Source organism: Euleptes europaea, chromosome 7, assembly GCF_029931775.1.
Source record: "Euleptes europaea isolate rEulEur1 chromosome 7, rEulEur1.hap1, whole genome shotgun sequence".
Classification (NCBI taxonomy): Eukaryota; Metazoa; Chordata; class Lepidosauria; order Squamata; family Sphaerodactylidae; genus Euleptes; species Euleptes europaea.
Window position 1 is genome coordinate 7,582 of NC_079318.1, and position 22,417 is coordinate 29,998.

The 22,417-nt window shown below is 42.9% G+C and overlaps 1 protein-coding gene across 2 annotated transcripts in view; it reads right to left on the bottom strand.

Moving 5' to 3' along the window:
- Nucleotides 1–2,680: 2,680 nt before the first annotated feature.
- ALDH8A1 (aldehyde dehydrogenase 8 family member A1) overlaps nucleotides 2,681–22,417 on the bottom strand; it is a 37,563-nt gene continuing 17,826 nt past the window's right edge. For both annotated transcript variants that reach the window (XM_056852971.1, XM_056852972.1), the window contains exons 4-7: nucleotides 7,826–7,975; nucleotides 6,897–7,153; nucleotides 4,370–4,531; nucleotides 2,681–3,143 (exon numbers count right to left, since the gene is read on the bottom strand). In XM_056852971.1, coding sequence (XP_056708949.1) covers nucleotides 2,691–3,143; nucleotides 4,370–4,531; nucleotides 6,897–7,153; nucleotides 7,826–7,975 — 1,022 coding nt within the window. In that variant the 3' untranslated portion in view covers nucleotides 2,681–2,690. The remainder of the gene's footprint in view (nucleotides 3,144–4,369; nucleotides 4,532–6,896; nucleotides 7,154–7,825; nucleotides 7,976–22,417) is intronic.

The window sequence follows — 22,417 nt, forward strand, 5'->3', positions numbered from 1 at the left end:
TTTTTCCGGTCAGATTTTAATGAAGGAAACCAAAATCACAAAATAAATATATTTGTGAAACAGGTCTATTCTAAACAAAGCAGGAGAGCAGGGGCATCCGAAAGGCTAACGAAAATGAAGGCACTTTAGTGCCCTCCTATGGATATAATTCACAAATGCATCTGAAATAGAAAAATGGCTACTTAACAAAGTCTCCCCCCCCCCACTCAGTTTAGGGAACATGGATGTATTTCCAATTTCTTGTTCACCCTCATGTCAAATGTGTTAGTCAAGTCTTGTGTATGTAAAGTGCCGTCAAGTTGCAGCCGACTTATGGCAACCCATTTTGGGGGTTTTCAAGGCAAGAAACTAACAGAGGTGGTTTGCTAGTGCCTTCCTCTGCACAGCGACTCTGGTATTCCTTGGTGGTCTCCCATCCAAATACTAACCAGGGCCGACCCTGCTTAGCTCCTGAGATCTGATGAGATCAGGCTAGCCTGGGCCATCCAGTTCAGCGCTTACTACATTCTATTTTACAGAACCATTTCTTCTGAAAATGAACATGTTAAAATAAAAGTAATGGATGTCAGGTGAACTTAATTCTTCTTGTGCCTGGAAGCCGTTGTGAGACCGTTGCTTGAATACTGCGTTTGGATTCAGGAAACTCAGAGATATCACCAAAGATCACGTAGGAAGTCCATAGTTCAGCCAGAACTTGAACTCAGATCTCAACATTCTTTTGACCAGTCTGGTTTAAAAGTTCTTCATACAGCCTGTAGTCAGAATTGGGACTAAGCTCTTTTCTGCATCCTTGACTTACTCCAGATTTTCTTGGCAGATTCATAAGCAGTTTAGGCAGGGTTCTTCCACACGTCAGCCATCCCTCTGCATTTTCACAGTTGTGGGATCAGTATATTTTCTTCCACATGTACCTTTAACAATCAGGATTTAGAGGGGAGGCGCTGCTGTCGTCAGTGGTGTCGGAACATCCAACCTTTTTATTTTTGTGCAGTATATTGTCATACTATTGTAATGATAGCTCAAACAGGCTCTCTGAATTCCAAGTTTTCATTTTTTTAAAAAGTAAATCTCTGTTTCCTTCCCTCATGGAGACATTCCTTTTTCCTTATCTCTGTGGGGGAAAGGGATAGAGACTTGCTTTTTAAAAATAATAAAATCTGGAAATGCACGCAACCTGCTTGAGCTATTATTATAGCAGTATATTGATATGTTGATATTTTAGTGCTGTTTAAAAAAATTTAAAAAATGAAACCACTTGACTTGGTGGGGAGGAGAAGGTGTGATTTGAAAATGACAACACTCTCATCAGCAAAAAGTGGGCTGGAAGTGCATGGGACAAAGAAAACAGACAGAAACCTTTCACATGAGGAAAAAACCTGACTCAGAATTGGCTTCCAGAAAAGGATCAGGGTAAAAGTTGTCTCAAAAGAAACAAAAGGGGGGAAGGGACAAAAGAACCAAAGTGAAAACTAAAGACACAAAAATGCCTGTGGAAATCAGGGGATAAATCAAAACAGTGTAGGGCCAGAACTGACCAAAAAGAAAAATGTGGAAAAGCTCTAGGTTGAGATACTTTCTTCCTAATATGCAGAACAAGTGGACCTGGACGCTGCTTTCTTTTGTGTTGTCATTCTCATACTCTTTAATTTTCAAACATGTTTCAGGGAGCAGACCAACTATATGAACAATTCAGGGGAGTAAAAGCTAAATGGGCAGTAAGGGAGATGGGGGGGAAGCAATTGAAATTGTCACTAGCGTATCTGAGCACAACTCCTGGAGTCCATTTGTTCCCACACCAAACCACTGGGCCCCACTATTACTATAAAAGTTTCTCTTTTTCACAGGAAGGAAGACAAGCAGTCAAGTGGCCAAGAAGACTCAGCCAAGGGAAGACCAGCTGCCATCGTGAGCTGAGCAATAGCCTTTTCCTCAGCCTCTTTCCCTTGCCAACCCACCTCTCTGGTATGAGCCATTAGCTATCTGCTTGGTTTCCAATTTAACTGTAACTGTGAAATTACTTTTGTTAGCCACATTGAGAAGGACTTTGACCATGAAAAGTGGAATATAAAGTCTCCAAATAAATAAATGATAATGTTGGTTCTCGTAGGTTATCCGGGCTGTGTAACCGTGGTCTTGGTATTTTCTTTCCTGACGTTTCGCCAGCAGCTGTGGCCGGCATCTTCGGAGGAGTAACACTGAAGGACAGGGTCTCTCAGCGTCAAGTGTGTAGGAAGAGTAATATATAGTCAGAAAGGGGTTGGGTTTGAGCTGAGTCATTGTCCTGCAAAAGTAATGTGCTAGTCATTGTCCTGTAAGTCTCAAGATAATGTGCTAATGAGGGTGTGGTATGTTAATATGGAACCATTGTATCCTGAAGTGATCTGTTAATGTGTGAAATCCAAAGCTAATCTGCATGGCTATTGTTGACTGTAGTCTTTGTTAGTCTGGCCACAGATGCCGGCCACAGCTGCTGGCAAAACGTCAGGAAAGAAAATACCAAGACCACGGTTACACAGCCCGGATAACCTACGAGAACCAATGAACTCTGACCGTGAAAGCCTTCGACAATAAAATGATAATGTGTTTTAGGATATAAGAGCATTTAATAGTGTTATGTCATATCTACAGAGATGTGGCAGCACACCTAAATGCTTATTTATGATGATGTCGTGCATTTCTATTGGTACAGTTCAATGTTTTATAGTAATGGTTTTTGATTCTGTGAAAAATTCGTAGGAGTCTTTTGCCCCCTCTCTGCCTATACCTGAGGCTTTTGTACCACCAAAGGGCAAATTTAAATCCCTGAGAAGCCAACAGTTGGTCCACACCAATCCACACTGGAGTCTCTTAGCAACACGATGGACCTTCCCCACATTACTTGACCAGACAGTGGCTGCCAGGCCATATTTGACCCCATTCGCTCTCCTAATCACTTCCTGTTCTGTGTCAAACATTGTGATGCAGGTCACAGGACCAAAGATCTCATCTTGCATGCAACATGAGTTATCTTCAATCTCAGCAATGACCGTTGGAAGCATGAAATAGCCATTCTGGTTTCTAGGATGAAGAACCAAGGGGTCCTTTCCCTCACCACATAGGATCTTAGCTCCATCTTCCTGAGCTTTTCTGATATAATTCTTTACCTAAAGGGAAAAAAAAAATACGGATTTTTAGAAAGGCCTGTAATTTTTGATTGTCATACCAGATATATAGACAAACATGGGACTAGTGTCCAGTAACAGTAGTTCTAGGGATTATATATACTTAATAAATCTTGAAAACGAATATTAATCATTGCAGGAAAAATCTTAGGCACCTAAAAATGTGATGCCAGTACTTGGGAATTTGAAATGTATTTCCTACCAGCATTTCTAACTGAAGCGTCTTGTAATGTGTAGTAAATCTACATGCCCAGAGTATCTAGTTTTAACAGGTACACCAGCCTTCCAAGCAGTTAAAGAATACCAGTGCAGGTTGCAACATGAGGAAAATGCCTTGTTCCCTGTACCCTGTTTGTTTGGCCCTCCGGAGAAACTGCTTGGCTGCTATGTGAAATAAGAGGCTGGACTAGATAGACCACTGGTCTGATCCAGCAGGCTGTAGTTATGTACTAATACTTCTGCTCTGACTTAGGAAGTCTCATCATTCCCTTATACCTGGCAGACTAGGGCTATACAGTGATGTGAAAAAAACATTCTGTCTGCATTCTATATTGGGGTTTTTTCACCTGCTGGCAAAGAGGCCCAGAGATTAACTGTCCCACTTGATTTTTAAAAAGAGAGTTTTGTGGCACCATAACTATTAATAGATTTATTATAGCATACACTTTCAAGGAATTATTGTGGTGTAACATTTATTATGGCATCGGCCAACTTCAGCACACTGCTGTTTGGGCTCTATTACCATTTGTTTAATTTTGTCAATCCTGTGTATATTTCTCCATGAACTGAGGACACATTTAATGTACCTGACGAAATGGGTTCTCTAAGGTATAAAAATGTACATCATATAGGGTTGCCAACCTCCAGGTGGTGGCTGGGGATCTCCTACTATTACAATTAATCTCCAGGCGACAGAGCTCAGTTCACCTGGAGAAAATGGCTGCTTTGGTAGGTGGACTGTATGGCCTTATACCCCCATTGAAGTCCCTCCCCTCTTCAAATCCTGCCCTCCTCAGGCTCCACCCTCAAAATCTCCAGGTATTTCCCAACCGGGAGCTGGCAACCCTAACACCATAATAAATCTGCTAGTTTTTAAGAAGTCAAAATACTCTTTGTTAGTTTCACCTGTGGCAGGCTAACAGGGCATTAAGGACCCTCTGGGATGTAATGTATTATATGTTATTTGGGCACAGGTGCTTTGTTTTTACCTTTGCTAAATGTTCTTTACTTATCAGTGCTCCCATGTCAGTTGTGGGATCTGAAGGACTTCCAACCTTCCAGTTTTTTACAGCCTCCACAAACCTTTTCAAAAACTCTGAGTAAATGGTCCGCTGAACAAAGATTCTGCTTGTGCACAGACATATTTCACCCTGAGAGAGTAAGAAAGGAGATAACTCTGTCAGGGATAATTATTACTGAAAATTGCCAAAACTATTCCTTCCAACACATGCAACACAGTAGTGTGAAAACTTAACTTGACTGAAAGTTTATTATCTCACAGAGAGAAGAACTTCTCTGTGATCTCATAAGCAGAAAGAAAGCACAGGCAGGAACTAAGAGTTGGGAAAAGTGAGCAAGTATCAGAGTTAGGATAAGGTAAAATAAAATTGCTCCATCAAATTCACATCTCAAATGTGTTATTGCTTAGTACCAAACAAGCTCTACCTTTCTTTATTTTATGTCATGTATAACCTGCCTTTGTCACTGACTCAAGGCAGATTACAATATATAGAAAACAATTCAGACAAGTATAATTCTCAATTCCTTGTTTGCGAAGGGAATGGGAAATCTGAGGGGGCGTTTATGGGGAGAACTAGGGTGAGGAAGGAGCAGTGTTTCACCTCTCCTGGGTCCACTGATTCTCCATTTCAAATACCCCTCCAGCACCCACAGTAGCGTTACAACAGACACATGGGTTGGAGAAACCCTGTGATTTCCTATTAAGATCTTAGTTTGTGCCTTAGTCTCCCCATTTCTCTCACACAGATTCCTTTTCACCTCGCATCCATAGCTCCACACAAGGAAGTTTACCATGCAATGACCGCCATCTCACGTGAAACAGGCACCACAGATCGAATATCCCATCACCACAAACACAACATTTCAAAAAGAGCAGTTGAGACAGTAGCCTGCAAGGCAATGATGGGGAAGTCACTGACTTATGGTGTATGAAACATGCACGTGAATGTTTGGGACAGGCTGTTGGAAAAGGTGTAACCTACAGTGATGAGAAAGGACATTCTTGGAGACTGACAGATGAAAGGCTGCAGTGCTGGAGCTCCCAAAACAATGACTGAGTGTTGAGGAGTTGTGACAACTGTTATTCTTCAGAAATCGGGAATGATCACCTACATCATTTGTCACCCGATTGCTCTTGTGAAGTGCATTTGCTGTGTAACCATTGAGAAGCAATACCACCAAAGTTTGTAATTAATCATTTTGGAATCAGCTCATAATATTTTGCCAGCAAATAAAATGAATGCCATTACTATCCTCCAAATGCTCTAAAGACTCAGAATGACTAACGTCCGCATGTGCATGGCCTATACTCAGCAGGCCAGGTGGCCACAGGGAGTTGCTAGATACATGTACAGAAGTGGTGTTTACTCTTGTTGCAGGTTTTCTTAAACTCACACAGGAGCTGTGTGAAATCACCATGCAATTTACAGAATGCCACTGTGACATTCCCTGGTCCAAAAACTGTGTGTCTGCACCTCACCAGCAATTTACAAAGAGCTTGCTCATTCAACTGTAATAAAGTAATCAGTTCTTCAGCCATGACAAATTCTAAAGCCTGTAACTTTGAGACCTTAATTTGAATCCTATACCTTATTTTCACTTGTGTTCTTCATACATTACAGAGGCAGTCTTCAGCTACATTCCTCTGGTGGTACGTGCTTCTACTTATGCATGACCAATACCTTCCAAGGAGCTGAAAAAATGCCTAGCACCACAGGAATGTGCTCCACAGTGGAGGACTGCCTCCACACTAAATAAAGAGGAGCACAAACAGAAACAAGGTACAGGAGGATACAATGTATCTCTATGGAGGAGCGGGGTGAACGTTCCCACCATTTAAAGCCCAGCTCCACCATTGAGATACATAGCGAAGATCCCACTAAAGAATCTGACTACAGCCACTTTGCGAATGCTTTTCAGTGTGGGAGGATGGAGGCGACCCCTTTCAGACCCCATAACTCCGGACCCCCTTACCCAATCTTCACCAAACTTGGGGGTTCTTGTGAGGAGAGTGTCTTGCAGCCACACTGCAAATTTTGGGGCTCTACCTGCAAACCAACCCCCCCCGGAGCTGTGGGAATGGCAAATTTGGCTTTGCCGACCTCCACGGTTTTGCAGACTCGGTAAACCTGAACCGCAAATTTACTAAAGTGGCTTTTTTGGGTATTTTTTCAGTTCAGGTTTTACTGAATGCTCAGCCCTAATGGGAGAGGTTGTCAGTACATATGCATCAATATTATGGATTAAGGAGAATTCTCTGAACACTGAGAAATCTCAGAAAGAACCAAACAGCCAATTACTTACTAAATACTCATGAATATCCACTCTGAGCTGACACCATGTTGGATGGACTTTATTTATTGTTTATTTGTTTTATTACATTTTTGCCCCACCCTTCCCAGACTTTAAGCCAATCCCTGCATTACAAAACCGCCCTTCTCATGCTTCAGCTTCACAAGCAAAGCATTAAACTGGGAATTGTCCATTGCCACATACCTGATTAGCAAAGCTGGATCTAACAGTGGCAGGAATGCATTCATCTAAATTGGCATCCTCAAAGATAATGGCGGGGTTCTTGCCTCCAAGCTCCAACGAGAGCTTCTTGAAAAATGGAGCACTCCTTTCAATGATGCGCTGACCAGTAAGTGTACTTCCAGTGAAGGAAATCAGTGCCACCTCAGGATGGGAGACTAGAGCATCCCCAGCTTTGGAGCCATGCCCAAATATGATGTTCACAACACCTGGGGGGAAACCTTATATCCACAAATATACAAAATGTTAGGGAAACAGCATCTGGTCCCAGGACAGAGGGAGCAGTTTGATTCCATGACAGAGTAAGAGCAACAAAATTGAAGAAGGCCAACCTTCTCAGAGGCTGACACCATCCCGTTGTTGAGTGTTCAATGGCCTAGATCTGGGATGGGAGAAATTTATCCCATGGCTGCCATGAAGGGATGAGGCAAATGGGGCAACCACATTGGAGGCTGCCCAACTGTGAGAGAAGCAGGCTTTTTAAAAACCACATATCTGTTGCATTGTTTCTTTAGATTTGTGGAAAAGCGGAGTACAAAGAGCTCTTAAATAGACACAAGCATGCATAAAGTAATTGCCACAGTCGCTAAACAAGGCAATGTCTTGCCTTAAAGTAATTAATACCAAAGGTCAACTAACTATAATGGACACTGATTGCATATGATACTATTTCCCCCACCTTATACATGATCACTTCGCATAGAGGTAGTTGTGATTTCTGTTACTACCTACTGGAGTCCCATAACTACCATCAAAAATGGTTGTGTTATCTGAGAATATATATGCTGGCAGTACAGTTATTGTTCCACTGTTGCCTCTTAACAGATTGCTTTGCATTAAAATATACAACACCCCCATACTAAGATTTGGCAGCCTTTTCATTTCAGGATTACCTGCTTTATCTAGAAGCTTGCACATCATCCAAGCAGTGACCGATGCCATTTCACTAGGCTTGGCAATGACTGTGTTTCCACACATGACGGCTGGGGCAATTTTCCAAGTCAGCAAGTAAAGTGGCAAATTCCAAGGACTAATTAAGCCAGCTGAAAAAGGAAAGAAATGAAGTAGGCCCAAGAAGTTCATCACATTTGTTCAGGCAAGGAGCCTTGGCACTTAGCTCAGATTCCCCTGACATCCGGCCAAAAGGGTGTCAAGCCCTCTTGAAGAAGTGCTTCACTTGCTTTTCTTTTACTCTGTGTCCCAATTATAACTACAGATGCTACCCTACCTAGGAAATATTCATTTATATGGACTTACCATGCATATATACTTTTGTGTAATGGGCACAATTTATTTCCTTAATTGCTTACAGCTTGGTCTATTATTATTACACTTAAGATCTTTTATGTGGAAAAATCACTCTCAGATATCAAATGAGGAAGGAATTCTCTCTCTGGAGGGCTGCAACATAGATCAAAGAAATAGCCTGAGTGGAAAATTAAACACACACACACATACTCCCCAAGACTCTCCCCTGACCAAAATTGGAACCACCTGTGCCTCTAATTTGTAAAAGGGAAACAAAATAATCACAGATCTGCCTTGTCACATGAGGTTTGACCCTAACTGGGGGATTTGAACCCAGTTCCAAGACCAGCACTTTAAACAACAGATCTCATTATCACTGCCTTACCAGCAGAAATAAAGCTAGTAACCTTTTACTCCACTTCTCTCCCCCCCCCCTTCATTTTGTAACAATGCAGGCAACAGTGATTGATTTAAATTTTGCTTACAGATTCTCTGGGTCCTTTCTGCTGGGAATGGGGGAGGGCTACACTTAGAGAGGCATATTACTGATTTTTGCTTATAAAATTTTAATCTAGTTATGGAACTATTGTTGGGTGGTGTATATATTCTGGATGGATTTCAGCTTGCACATTAGTAAAAACAACATGTTAAAAACTGAAAGCTGCTTGCCATATTTGCAGTATTAGAAATATAAACATGAAAGTAATAAAACTGAGTCATTATACATTATATTTTCCAGAATAAAATTGAAACAATATTTTTAAAAACCTATGAAAGTATTAACTTCCCTGCTGAGTGCCTTAAGGTCAAAGCTGCAAATGATATGGGAGATCGGTGTATTTTTGGGAGTCTGGGGAGGAGCAAACTCTTTTCCCTTGCTCCATTTGCCTTAAAGATATATCCTTCCCTCCAGAGTTACCATTAGCAGCAGCAGGAAACAAATATAAATACATATAATGTTCCCAACTTATTTCCCTTCTGTGGTTAACAACAGGTTGGGCCCCCAAATTTCTATCAAGAAAATGGAAGGGAAGAGAAAGGGTTGCCCCCCACCCAATGCCCCAACCCAAGTGACCCTCCCTCAAGTTGCTAAAAACATTGAAGGAAAGGTCAGAAGATCCAATCATGGATTTCTAATGTCACATATATTTTGCCCATCTTTGATACTTGGATACAGATTTTTCTGAATCCTTAGGATCAAACTACACAAGACTTCCTTTTTTAAAATGAGTTGAATCTGGACCTGACTTACTTTCCTTCCAACCATATGCCATCCGTGGGGAATGTCATTTTAAAAGTTGGCAGGGGGCACAATTCATCTAGGGTCTGTGGCACAGGCAGAGGTCAGGCTCCTGCCCCCCCCCCCCCCCATGCACCCTTTACCCAAGTATTTGGGGAACCTAGACCCAATTTGTTTTAAAAAATTCTGTAATTTGGCCCTTGTGTGTCAAGTGCCGTCAAGTCGCAGCTGACTTATGGCGACCCCTTTTTGGGGTTTTCATGGCAAGAGACTATCAGAGGTGGTTTGCCAGTGCCTTCCTCTGCATAGCAACCCTGGACTTCCTTGGTGGTCTCCCATCCAAATACTAACCAGGGCTGACCCTGCTTAGCTTCTGAGATCTGACAAGATCAGGCTAGCCTGGGCCATCCATGTCAGGGCAGGCTCTAAGGTAGGTTAGGCTAAAAGTGAGTGGCCCCAAGTGTCAGGCTTCAGCAAATGCACGGCGTTTCAGGCAATAGAACTCAAATCCAGGCAGAGCAGCGATTCAATAATTTATTCCGAAAGTCAGTGATTTCAGTAAGGAGACGCACAAGGCTGGAAGACATGACAGGGGGGTTGTGGATATATTTATAGGGCTGATACAATAGGGTTACAGGAACACAGAGACAATGTAGTCGTTTCCTGCCGGTAACGACTTAAGTAAAACTGAAACAGAAACAATTATGAACAATCAGTGGAGGAGATGGCCGAGCTCTCGGCTTTGTGCACGGGACCCGATATCAGATTGAAGATTTACACTGGCGGGTCCCAATACAATTGTAAATCTCTGGTCGGAGTTCGTGTGCAAAACGGGGGGGAAGGAGTGCATGGAGAACTCCATTTTGTTTGCAGGGAAACCATCTTGTTTGAGGACGGAGCTGTCAGAAGTCCTATCTGACACCAAGTGACCTAGTATGTGTCATGGGTAAGTGGGGACCTGAACTCAGAAATCCCCAGTCCAACACTAACCACTACTTCACTAATTGCTGTAGAAATTATTTGAAAGAGTTTTTTCTAGAGAGAAAGCGGGAAAGTGGTGATTCTTTTTTTTTTTAATGATTTTATGTAGAAGCAATGAAAAACAGATACAAAAGCACAAAATATGAGCTGTGGAAAAACATACAAGCTTCTAATTAACTCTATTAAAGAGAATTCTCTGAATTCCATAATAACAACAACAACTCACAATTAATTACAATAAATATAAAATTAAAGCATACAATTTTAAACCAACTGTTCAGTTTAGTTTAACAAGACGACATCTTATCTTCCTAACTACTCCTTAGAAAATAACAAGAATGTCCTCCATGGTGAGAATAGTCTCAAGTGAGTCTCAGGAGATCAACATCAACCAGAAAGTCCCAGGTCCTCAAAAAAATAAAAACAGGTAAAGAGAGCAAGGAATAAGGGGGGAAAGACAAAGGAGGGAAGGGGGGAAAGGGGGGGAAAAGGGGGAAAAAGGAAAAGAAAAGGGAAAAAGAAAGGGAAGGGGAAGGGTAGAAACAAAGAGTGAAGGGTGGGAAAACAAAAATTAACTGATAGAGTGGTTAAAAAAATGATAGAAATAATTGTCCAATCCAAACCAAGATACCATCATCCTGTACATATTTTTGGTATCTGACATTTAAAACATGAGAAACAGGAATTATGAGTCCTGGGTTACATTTGCACAACAATTCCCAGATGCTAACAGTGCATACAAATTAATATGAAGTCAATCTTATCCCGAGATGGACTACTAGAAAATATCCTCTTTACAAAGAAGCTAGTTTTTGAATAAAGTCTATGGTCAGAAAACTATTGCCTTTAACGACATAATAACATATAAACAATAGTCAGGCAGGGCTTTAAGGTGTGCTCAGGCACAGTTTTGAAAAGTTGACAATATGTTCTCCCAGAACCTTTACCAATTCTGAGGCAAGTTCTGCCATCTCAGTCTCATCTGTGTCCCCTGGCTTCAATAGCTCTCCCCCATCTACAGTATAATATTACATTCTGCACCTGGTGACTTGTTAAGAATGTCCTCCTTTGCTGTTGTAATAGAGGGAAGCGTAGAAGTTGGAGTAACTAGGCAGGTGGACAACTTTTCCTCTGGTGATGGTGTTCTATTGGACTGCGGAGTGTTCATGGTGGAACTATTTAATAACTCTGTCCAGTCCATCAGATCATGCTGTGGGGCATCCTTCTGCTTATCCTCTGATGTACTTGCCTTCTTTTGTGTCTTGTCATGCTCTCCCCGCTCCTGGGCCACTTCACTTGAGAATTGCGCGAATGTCTTCCCTATAAGTTATGGTCTTCTGCCTTCTTCTGCAAATACCCTGATAGGTTGAATTTTAAAAGAATTGAGGAAGTTCCTCATTCTCAAAAGCATAAGGGGGATTATGGGTTGGGAGAAAGACAACACCATCCTCCAACTATTAAATAGATTAGGTAGTCTCTTTATTTGCTTTAAATCAATATTAGGAGGGCTTACTCGAAGTATTTGACTCAGAGAATGTATAATCTTCCCCTTAGACCATCTTCCATAATTTATTGGGGATTGCGCAATCTCCAGAGCAACTTTGTTGTTTTTCCAGCGCATATTGCCTCCCAGGTTAATTGAAGTCATTTTCAAATTATCTGTTACACCATATGTTTTCTTTGGAAAAAATGAGAGTGGACAGATAGTGCGTTCTGTTGATGCTTCTTGAAACCCTGTTACAGTCTTTCCAACAGCACTCCTCATTAAGTCTTGTAAAGCGTCCAATTTACTTAAGAACTTATTGATTTGTTCATAAATGTCTATTGTCATTTTAGCCATAAAAAGGCATTGGTCCCCCACTAATCTGAGCATTTCTGCTCTAGAGACACTCCCTGCATTGTCCAGTAACACTGACTGTTGGCTGTTGATCCTTAAAGGGGACATCTGTTCGCGATCCAATTCCTCTCTCTCTCCTGCAGCCGAAGCTTCTTGTGCTTGTGGCATTGATAGCGGCTGGAGCAAAGATAAATCATGCTCCTCTGTCTGTCCCAGAACCTCAAACGTGTTAGTGGATGCGGAGACCGGCTCACTCACTAAGTTATTGCAGAGTGTCTCATCTATGCGCAGCTGTTTAGAGGCTTTAAGACAAGGCGATGGAGGAGAATTAAGGTTATATCTTTTCATGCCTTTTCCCCTGAGTTTTCCCATTATTCTTTCTTCAAATATTGATAGCAGGCTTTTTTGTTTGTTGTTGTTTTCTTTTTTGCTTGACTTGGCTTTATGTAATTGCTTTCACTATCCTCTATCTTAGCTTCCTGGGACTTCCTTTGCTTTTTCTTATCAACCCCAATTCTGGGCACCCTGCCTGAAGCTAATAATAATTCTAATAATTCCAACTGACCTTGTCTCACTCTTTATATCTCCAAGTGAGAACACAGATGGTAGTTTGCAAGAATAAAGGAATTAAAACAAAACAAAAGGCAAAAGAAGCCCAAATTACTGGAGAGCAGCAGCAGCTGCCTTCTCACAGCTCCGCCATTTTTCAAGACTGCACCTGGCGTATTCTGAAAGTGGTGATTCTTGTAATAACTTTTGAGGAATAGTGGAATTTTTAATCCTTTTTGGGAATAGTATATGAATTGTATATATTCAAGACCACCAACTAAAGTATTTTATTTATTTACTTCATTTAAATCCACCTGTCTCCCAAATGGGGACCCAAAGCAGCTTACACTGTTCTTCACTTCTCCATTTTATCCTCACAACAATCCTCAGAGAGACAGACTAGCCCATGATCACCCAGCAAGCTTTCATGGCAGAGTGGGGGTCCAAATCTGATTGTCCAGATCCTAGCCTGAAACTCTAACCACTACACCATGCTGGCTTTCTCAGTAGGTTCTTACTTTCAAGTTAGGGTTGCCAGGTCCCCCCCTCCTCCGGCGGGAGGTTTCTGGGGCAGAGGTGAGGGAGAGATCGCGGCCGTGCCGACACGATCGCGTCACTTATTGTTTACAGCCGGAAGTGCCACATCACAAGGGGCCTTTACCATAATTAGACAAGGAATAGAGAATAAAACTGCTGCTATCATACTGCCTTTGTACAACTCTATGGTGAGACCACAAGTGGAATGCTGTGTACAGTTCTGGTTACCTTAAAAAAGGATATTGCAGAGCTTGGAAAGGTGCAGAAAAGAGCAACCAAAATGATCAGGGGACTACAGCAACTGCCCTATGAGGAGCAGTTAAACTACTTAGGGCTGTTTAGCTTGAAAAGAAGGTGGTTAAGGGGAGACATGATAGAGGCCTGGCTTTGCTTCACATTATAACAGGGTGGGGAATGTCAGGCCTGGGGGCCGTATAAGGCCCACAAAATTATTTGGTCTGGCCCTTTGTGGGTCCTGGTAGATCTCTAGCTCAGAAGGATCTAGGACTGGTGATCTGCCCCCTCCCACAGACAGGAATAGCCTCTATTCAAGGTGGATGTGAGTTTATTTTGCTGAGAAAAGGAACCATCTTTCCCCCTTGCAGAAGAGTTATTAGCTAAGGAGCTGCAAGGCAGCCCAAGAAACTGTGTTAACCCTTTCCCACCCAGGCCGTGGAGAAACATGGCAGACACTTGGACCCATCTCTAGTTGTGCCTCTTGGCTAAATGTTTGACCGAATATAGCAGGCTAATTTTTAAGTTGATAATTTTGTATGGCCCGCAAATGATATTATAAATATCCAAATGGCCCCTGGCTGAAAAAAGGTTCCCCATCCCTGCATTAGAAGCTATCTTCTCTGAAGAGGGAAGTGTCACAATCCAGCTTTGGTTGTAGGTCGTTAATAATACATTGGACTGGTTTGAGTTGTGAGCTGTAGGTGACCACCAGCGGTAAGAACATAAGAAAAGCCATGCTGGATCAGACCAAGGTCCATCAAGTCCAGCAGTCTGTTCACACAGTGGCCAACCAGGTGTTTATAGGAAGCCCATAAACAAGGCAATTGCAGCAGCATTACCCTGCCTGTGCTCCACAGCACCTCATAGAATAGGCCTGCTCCTCTGATCCTGGAGAGAATACGTATGCATCATGACTAGTAGCCATTTTAACTAGTAGCCATGAATACCCCTTTCCTCCATGAACATATTCCCTCCCCTCTTAAAGCCTTTCAAGTTGGCAGCCACCACCACATCCTGGGGCAGGGAATTCCACAATTTAACCATGTGTTGTGTGAAGAAATTCTTCCTTTTATCTCTTTTGAATTTCTCACCCTCCAGCTTCAGCAGATGACCCTCTGGTCTGGTATTATGAGAGAGGGAGAAAAAGTTTCTCCCTGTCCACTCTCTCCATACCAGGCATAATTTTACAGACCTCTATCATGTCTCCCCTTAATGTTCTGTTATGCAGCCAGTAATGTCAGGTCCTCCAGCCACCCTAGGTCATCTCAAAAGGTCACTCACTCAGACAGGCATGTCAGAAGCAGGTAAACATTAATTCTACATATGCAACTAGAAATAAAGTACCAAGGGATTGCCTGCTTCAACTTTTTTCCAGGAGTCATCGTGATCTCATTCTTAACAGCCACTATAAGATACCACTTAAGGTTGAAGATGAGCCTCTGAGATTGATGAAGGAAATACCTGCAAGACTGCTGAGGAAAAGGAAGGATTTTATGAACGTCTAAGATTCAGTGGAATACAGTTTAGATGGGAATTTCCACAAGGCATTTCTTTTACCTTCAAGGCTAAAAGGTTCAAGACTACAGATGTTGATAAGGCTGAACAGTTTTTGCGAATATATGATGCAGAACTTTTTAAACCAGCTAAGCCGACTAAACAACCTACAGTTAAAGAATCTACGGAAGAAGAAAAGGCGTCTGAAGCAACTGGTGGCGGAGGCTTACCAATAGACTCAGCAGAGGAGTCTCTGACTGATGATAAGGAAGGCTGAACAGAGAAAAAATGAATGATTATGGGGGAGGGAGGGGGGCAGGTTGTGGGATATGGATGACAATTTTGGCTTTGGAATGAGATAATGGTTTTAACTGAATTTTAATATGTTACAGGTTTTATCTTGGAACATCAATGGGTTGAATTCACCCAACAAAAGGAGGAAAAAATGTCACCATTTACAAAAGTCTAAAGCTAATATTATTTGCTTACAGGAAACGCATATAGTCCCAAAGGATATAGTTAGGTTGGAACAACCAAGATTGGGTTAAGTTTTTATGTCATGCAATGAAAAGAAAAAACTAATGGAATAGTTATGCATTTACTCTTATTATTAGAACCGAAAATTATTTATCAAGACAGAGAAGGAAGAGTGCTGTTGGTGGAAATAACCTGTGGGTTTCAGAAGATATTATTGGTTGGAATATATGCACCTAATATTAATCAAAAAATGTTTTATGATAATTTAGCAATAATATTAGCTGAACATGCTACAGAAAAAATGATTTGGATGGGGGATTTTAATGGAGTAATAGTACCTAAGTTAGATTGGTCTGGAAAAAAGAAAAAGGCCAAAAATGAAGGTAAATTACCTGGAATCTTTGATGTTCTTATAGATCAATGGGACATGATTGGCAAATGGTAATAAGAAGGGATATACTTATCTTTCCCCAAGACATCTTACACATTCCAGGATAGATATGTTATGGCTTTCGAAAGGGTTGGTAAATAGATCAGAGATGCCAGAGATTCTACCTAAGGTGTTATCAGATCATAATGCGGTATCAGTAAAAATTAAAGTAGGCGAAAGAAATTATAAACCTTGGATAGTAAATGAATTTCTTTTAAAAAAACAGTAAAAAAGTGGATAAATTGAAGGTGGATGTACAGAATTAGGGCTGTTGATTTGGTTCGGGCCGAACCCAAAAACAGCCGAATTTCCCCCAATTCAGCTGTTTTTCGGTTCGGACGAACCAAACTCAAAAAAAGCGGGAAACGGGGGAGCCGAATTTGCCGACTTCGGGGGTTCGGCAAATAAATTTGGCATATTCGGCCCCACCCACCCCTCTCACCTACACTGGGCTTCCATGAAGGTGTGGGGAGGGGGCCCTTTAAACAGGTCTGCGCCTCCCAGCTGGGAGGCGCAGATCTGTTTAAAGGGCCCCTCACGCAGAGAGCACAGAGGGGCTTGACAACCCCCAGCCAGCCTTGCCGGGAGTCCCGGCAGGGCTGGGGGGGGTCTGGAAACCACTTTGTGCTCTCTGCACAGAGAGCGCAGAGGGGCTTGACAACCCCCGGCCAGCCTTGCCGGGAGTCCCGGCAGGGCTGGGGGGGTCTGGAAACCCTCTGCGCTGCCTGCGCAGACAGCGCAGAGGGGCTTGACAACCCCCCGCCAGCCTTGCCGGGAGTCCCGGCAGGGCTGAGGGGGGTCTGGAAACCCTCTGCGCTGCCTGCGCAGACAGCGCAGAGGGGCTTGTTGGGGGGCCCTTTAAACAGATCTGCGCCTCCCAGCTGGGAAGTGCAGATCTGTTTAAAGGGCCCCCCGTGTGCCTTCAGGGAATCCCCCTGAAGGTGCGTGGGGGGCCGAATTTTCCCCCGAACTCCGGATCCCCTCCGAATTTTGGGGATCCGAAGCGGGGGAGTTCGAACTTAGGCATGGCCCAAATAAAAATGGGCCGAATTTTACCGAAGCCGAACTATACCTAATTTTTTTTTCAACAGCCCCATACAGAATTACTTTAATGAAAACATAGGTAAGAGTACTCAGGAAGATATAGTTTGGGATGCCAGTAAGGTGGTGATTAGAGGACTATTAATTCAACATAATACAAGATGGTTTAAGGAAAGGGAGACAAAGAAAAAACACATTTTGGATGAAATAAGACAAGGTGAATGACAGTTTAGAAAACTTCAGGATACAATATCTAAACAGGAACAGCTTGATAAGATTAGAAAATGGCAACATCAGTATGAATTCTTAATATCGGATGAAATTGAACAGAAAATTATTTTTAATAAACAAAGATTTTTTGAACATGCCAATAAGCCGGGTAAAATGTTAGCATGGCAACTCAAGCATAAAGAGAAAAAAGTATTAATATCCCAAATTAATCTGCTTGCTCTTTATATTTGTGAGGGCTTGGGGAAAAATCTGGCTCCCCTCCTCCTGCAGGGTGGCTTCGGCCAGCTTTACTCGGAAGGCTTCCGGCTGTCCGCTGACTGAGGCGGGAATCTCCGCCCGGCTTTGAGCCCGAGTGACCACAGCCAGTCCGGACACCTCCCCCCGCTGCTCCGAGGTGAAGAGGAATTTGACAGGTCGGTCGATGGAGCCGCAGTATTGGGGAAGTCGGGACAATGCATCAGCCAGACAGTTGTCTTTCCCCGGAACATGCCGCAAAACGAAATGAAACTTGGCAAAGAATTGTGCCCAATGAACTTGTTTGGCTGACAGTTTCCTAGAACCTTTGAGCGCCTCAAGGTTCTTGTGATCGGTCGAGACCTCAAAGGGCTCCTCCACCCCCTCCAGAAAATGCCTCCAGATCATGAGAGCATGTTTAACAGCAGCCGCCTCCTTTTCCCAAATAGCCCAGTGGAGTTCGGCTTGAGAAAACTTCTTGGAGAAGTAGGCACACGGTTTCAACTGGCCGTCCTCATCCCTTTGCAAAAGGGCACCCCCCATTGCAACGTCGGAAGCGTCTACCTGAACAATAAAAGGTTGTTCACAATAGAGATGCTTAAGAACTGGTTAGGAAGTGAACAACAGTTTGAGGGAATCAAATGCCTGCTGACATTCGGGAGTCCACGTAAGCTTGGCAGATGGCAGAGTGGCAGCGGGCCCCTTTCCCTTCGTTCACAACAGCGAGGTGAGGGGCAAGGCTATTTGAACAAAGTCATGGATGAAGTTTCTATAGAAATTAGCAAACCCGAGAAACTGTTGCAACTGCTTACGAGTGGTGGGTGCCTCCCACTCCACTACTGCCCGTATTTTCTCGGGATACATTTCTAGTCCCTGTTGTGACACAATGTACCCTAGAAAGGTGATGGATGGCTGATGAAACTCACATTTGGACACCTTAGCGTACAGTTGGTGAGCCCGCAAACGTTTCAACACCTCTGTGACTAAAGCCACATGTTCGTCCATGGTTTTCGTGTAAATTAAAATGTCATCCAGATAAACAATCACGCCACGGTATAGCAAATCATGTAACACTTCATTTATCATTTGCATGAAGACACTAGGAGCCCCCGTTAGTCCGAACGGCATCACTAAATACTCAAACATCCCAAAACAACTAGAGAAGGCTGTTTTCTGTTCATCCCCTTCCCTAATCCGGATGCGATGGTAAGCTTCCACTAAATCCAATTTTTTAAAAATCTGGCCTTCTTTCAATTGAGCGAGCAGGTCTGGAATAAGAGGAAGGGGGTAAGTGTTAGACTGGGTGACCGCATTAAGTCTACGGAAGTCAATGCAGAGACGGAGGTCACCAGTCTTTTTCTTTACAAAAAAGGCAGGTGCCGAATAAGGCGCCTTGGATGGAAGGATAAACCCTCTCTTCAGATTAGTATCCAAATAGTCTCTCAACACCGCCTTCTCCTTTGGGCTCATCGGGTAGATTTTCCCTTTCAAAAGCTTGCCCTCCCCCACCACTTCAATTACACAGTCTGTCTCACGGTGAGGGGGTAACTCATCACATTCACGCACGTCAATTGCATCAGCAAACTGGGCATATTCACTGGGGAGTTGAGGCGGTGGAACGCTCATTGACGGCTGTTCCAGTAATGCAGCCGCTTGCTCTTTGAAGGCCACCTCCCTCCTATGACGGTCGCACTGGGCTTGCGAAAAGGTTAAGGTTCGATTCTTCCAGTCTATAATCGGGCTATGGCTCAAAAGCCAGTTCATTCCCAAAACAACGGGAGCCTTTATGGGAGCTATAGTTAAATGGATCTGTTCCCAATGTTCCCCTACTCCCAAGGCAACCCGTGCAGTTCTATAGCGGACCAGGCAAGCTATTCCTGGGTATCATTCTATCCTTTACAATCATCTTTTTTAACCATATCAGCAGGATATTGTAGTGGCAAAAATGCTCGCTGTATCTCCTCCAACTGAGTATCTCTGTCTGAAGGGTTGGAGTGGATGTAACTATAGCGTAGGGCTTGGCTAAAGACAATGGACTGTTTGATATGGTTTGGGTGGTACCCAGAGGCATGTAGATATGTTTGCTGATCTGTTGGCTTCCAGTATAATGTGGTGCTTCTGCTTCCCGCGTGTATTGGTACTGTGGTGTCTAGGAATCATAGCATCATAGAATCATAGAGTTGGAAGGGACCACCAGGGTCATCAAGTCCAACCCCCTGCACAATGCAGGGAATTCACAACTACCTCCCCCCCACACCTAGTGACTCGAAGATGGCCAAGATGCCCTCCCTCTCATCATCTGCCTAAGGTCACAGAATCAGCATTGCTAACACATGGCCATCTAACCTCTTCTTAAAAACCTCCAGGGAAGGAGCGCTTACCACCTCCCGAGGAAGCCTGTTCCACTGAGGAACCGCTCTAACTGTTAGAAAATTCTTCCTAATGTCTAGACGGAAACTCTTTTGATTTAATTTCAACCCGTTGGTTCTGGTCCAACCTTCTTGGCCAACAGAAAACAACTCGGCACCATCCTCAATATGACAGCCCCTCAAGTACTTGAACATGGTTATCATATCCCCTCTCAGTCTTCTCCTCTTCAGGCTAAACATACCCAGCTCCTTCAACCTTTCCTCATAGGACTTGGTCTCCAGACTCCTCACCATCTTTGTTGCCCTCCTCTGGACACGTTCCAGCTTGTCTACATCTTTTTTAAATTGTGGTGCTCAAAACTGAACACAGTACTCTAGCTGAGGTCTAACCAGAGCGGAGTAAAGCGATTTCTTGTTCAGAAAAAAATCATACTTAGATTGATGGTGGGGTGGAAGTTGTTGAAAGCCTGGTGAAATCTTTTGAGGGCTTCTTTGCCATGAGTTGAGACAAAGAAATTGTCATCAATGAATCACAAGTCAAGGAGAGGTGCCAATGGGTAGGAGTTCAGAAACACTGTTCTAGATCCACCATGAAAACGTTGGCATACTGTGGAGCCATGCAGGTGCCCGCGGCTGTGCCACTGATTTGAAGGTATAACTTCCCACCAAACCTGAAGTAATTGTGGGTGAGAACAAACCTGTAGAGTTCAGTGGAAATATCCTTTGTTTGGGCCATGGGAACAGGTCTTTTAAGGCAGAGTATAAATCCTTAATAAACACACGAATACATACTGGCAAACAGGAATGAAGCCCCAAAGAATAATGGAAATTGTGATATGATACAACATGAAGGTAGGACAGGACTGTGCTTCAGCTGCCATTGTAACTGAGCCCCTCATGTGGGCACTGGTTGCCCGGGGGGGCCTCAGCCACCCTGTCCAAGTTTGGGGGGGGCTCAAGCCCCTCAGCCCCCCCCATAGTTTACGCCTCTGTGGTTGGGAAATCCTGAACAAAAAAATGTGCAACATCTTGTTAAGCAAAAGAGTATAACAAGGTGGTTGGCATAAATCATGGCTATAAATGCAGTTCTCTGTCATTTACCTGTAATATGAATCATATCAACTGCCATAGTGATACCCTAAAATGGCAATTCAGTGTGTTTGAGGCAACATTCCTAAATACTAGAATGGATCCTACCCTACCACTCAAACCAGCAAAGTTTATTTATTTATATATTTACTAAAATATTTATTCTCCCCCCTTTCCATTTGGCTGAAGTTTGAAGCCTTCCCCAATCTAAGGAGCCTTCCTCTAACTTAAGTGGCTCTTCCACTGGAGGAAGTCTCCTTAGGATGGAGGATGTGGCATGGTTGGATCGACCCCACCATGTCAGACCATTTGTCCATCTGACTCACTGCTGTCCACAGCGGCTCTCCAGGGTCTCAGGCAGAACAATATCTTTCCTAGCACCTGCAGTCTTTAACTTGAGATACTAGAGATTAGATCTGAGACCTCCTGCACACTAAATATGTATGCACCACTGAGTAATAGCTCCTAGCAGATACCAAATATACTTTCACAAAATAGGTTGCATATCTGCTATGGTAAGCGTTCAGCTAGAAATAGACAAACAAAATATTAGGCCAAACAACATGTTTGACCTTTTGCTTTATTTTCTTGCAATTCAGCTGCAGAAGGGAGGCTACCTAAGTCTCCAGAGCAACAGCATCAGGAAGGGCTTTTAGCTTTTTTTCTCTGTGACATGTTCCTAATCAAATTTACCCACCCATCCCCTGCCACTGCTGTTAGCCTCGTGAGAATAAAGAGAATGCAGGAGCCTATACATATGCCAGAAGAGTTGAAAGTTCAACTGAAAATTATGAGGACATAATGAACAGAAAGCAGGAAAGGTGCTGTGATGAAAAATCATTTCAGTCAGTAATTACATTATCTAAAGAAGATATGCTCTGGGTTGACTTTTTCCATTTGGACAGACAGCATTGTCAGTAAGTTGAACAGTCATTTTAAGTATTATGCGAGAAATTGTTTTTGCTTTCAACACTGGTAATTTTAGAAAAAATGAGCGAGGTGGAGCATCTTCAAAAACATGCTAAACTTCCCTGCCTGTACCAAATGAATGTTGTATAACAGCTTTGGTTCAGAACTTAGTTTTGTCTGTCTAGAAGAAGATACTTAGCGGCACTGAATATTCTGAACATTATTACCAAATACAATCTGAAATATAATTATTCTAACAGAACCATCATTTTATGCATTTTCAAATATCAGTGTCTCTTGTGAGTCAAATTCTAATAAACTGCAATAAATGACATCCATAAAGAGATCATATCATCTGACTACCCTTGTCAATTGGCAGCAGACTAAGGAGGAAAACATTACTGGTAAATTTACTGTTGTCATTCCCATAAAATTAAAGTCTCCTCTATGCATAGGGTTGCCAGGTCCTACCTCTCCTCCGGCGGGAGACTTTTAAGGCACATCTTGGGATCGTGTGGCAAAGCGTGGATGTAGGGGTGTCGATTTGGTTTGTCCCGAACCAAAAAACAGCCGGATTTCCCC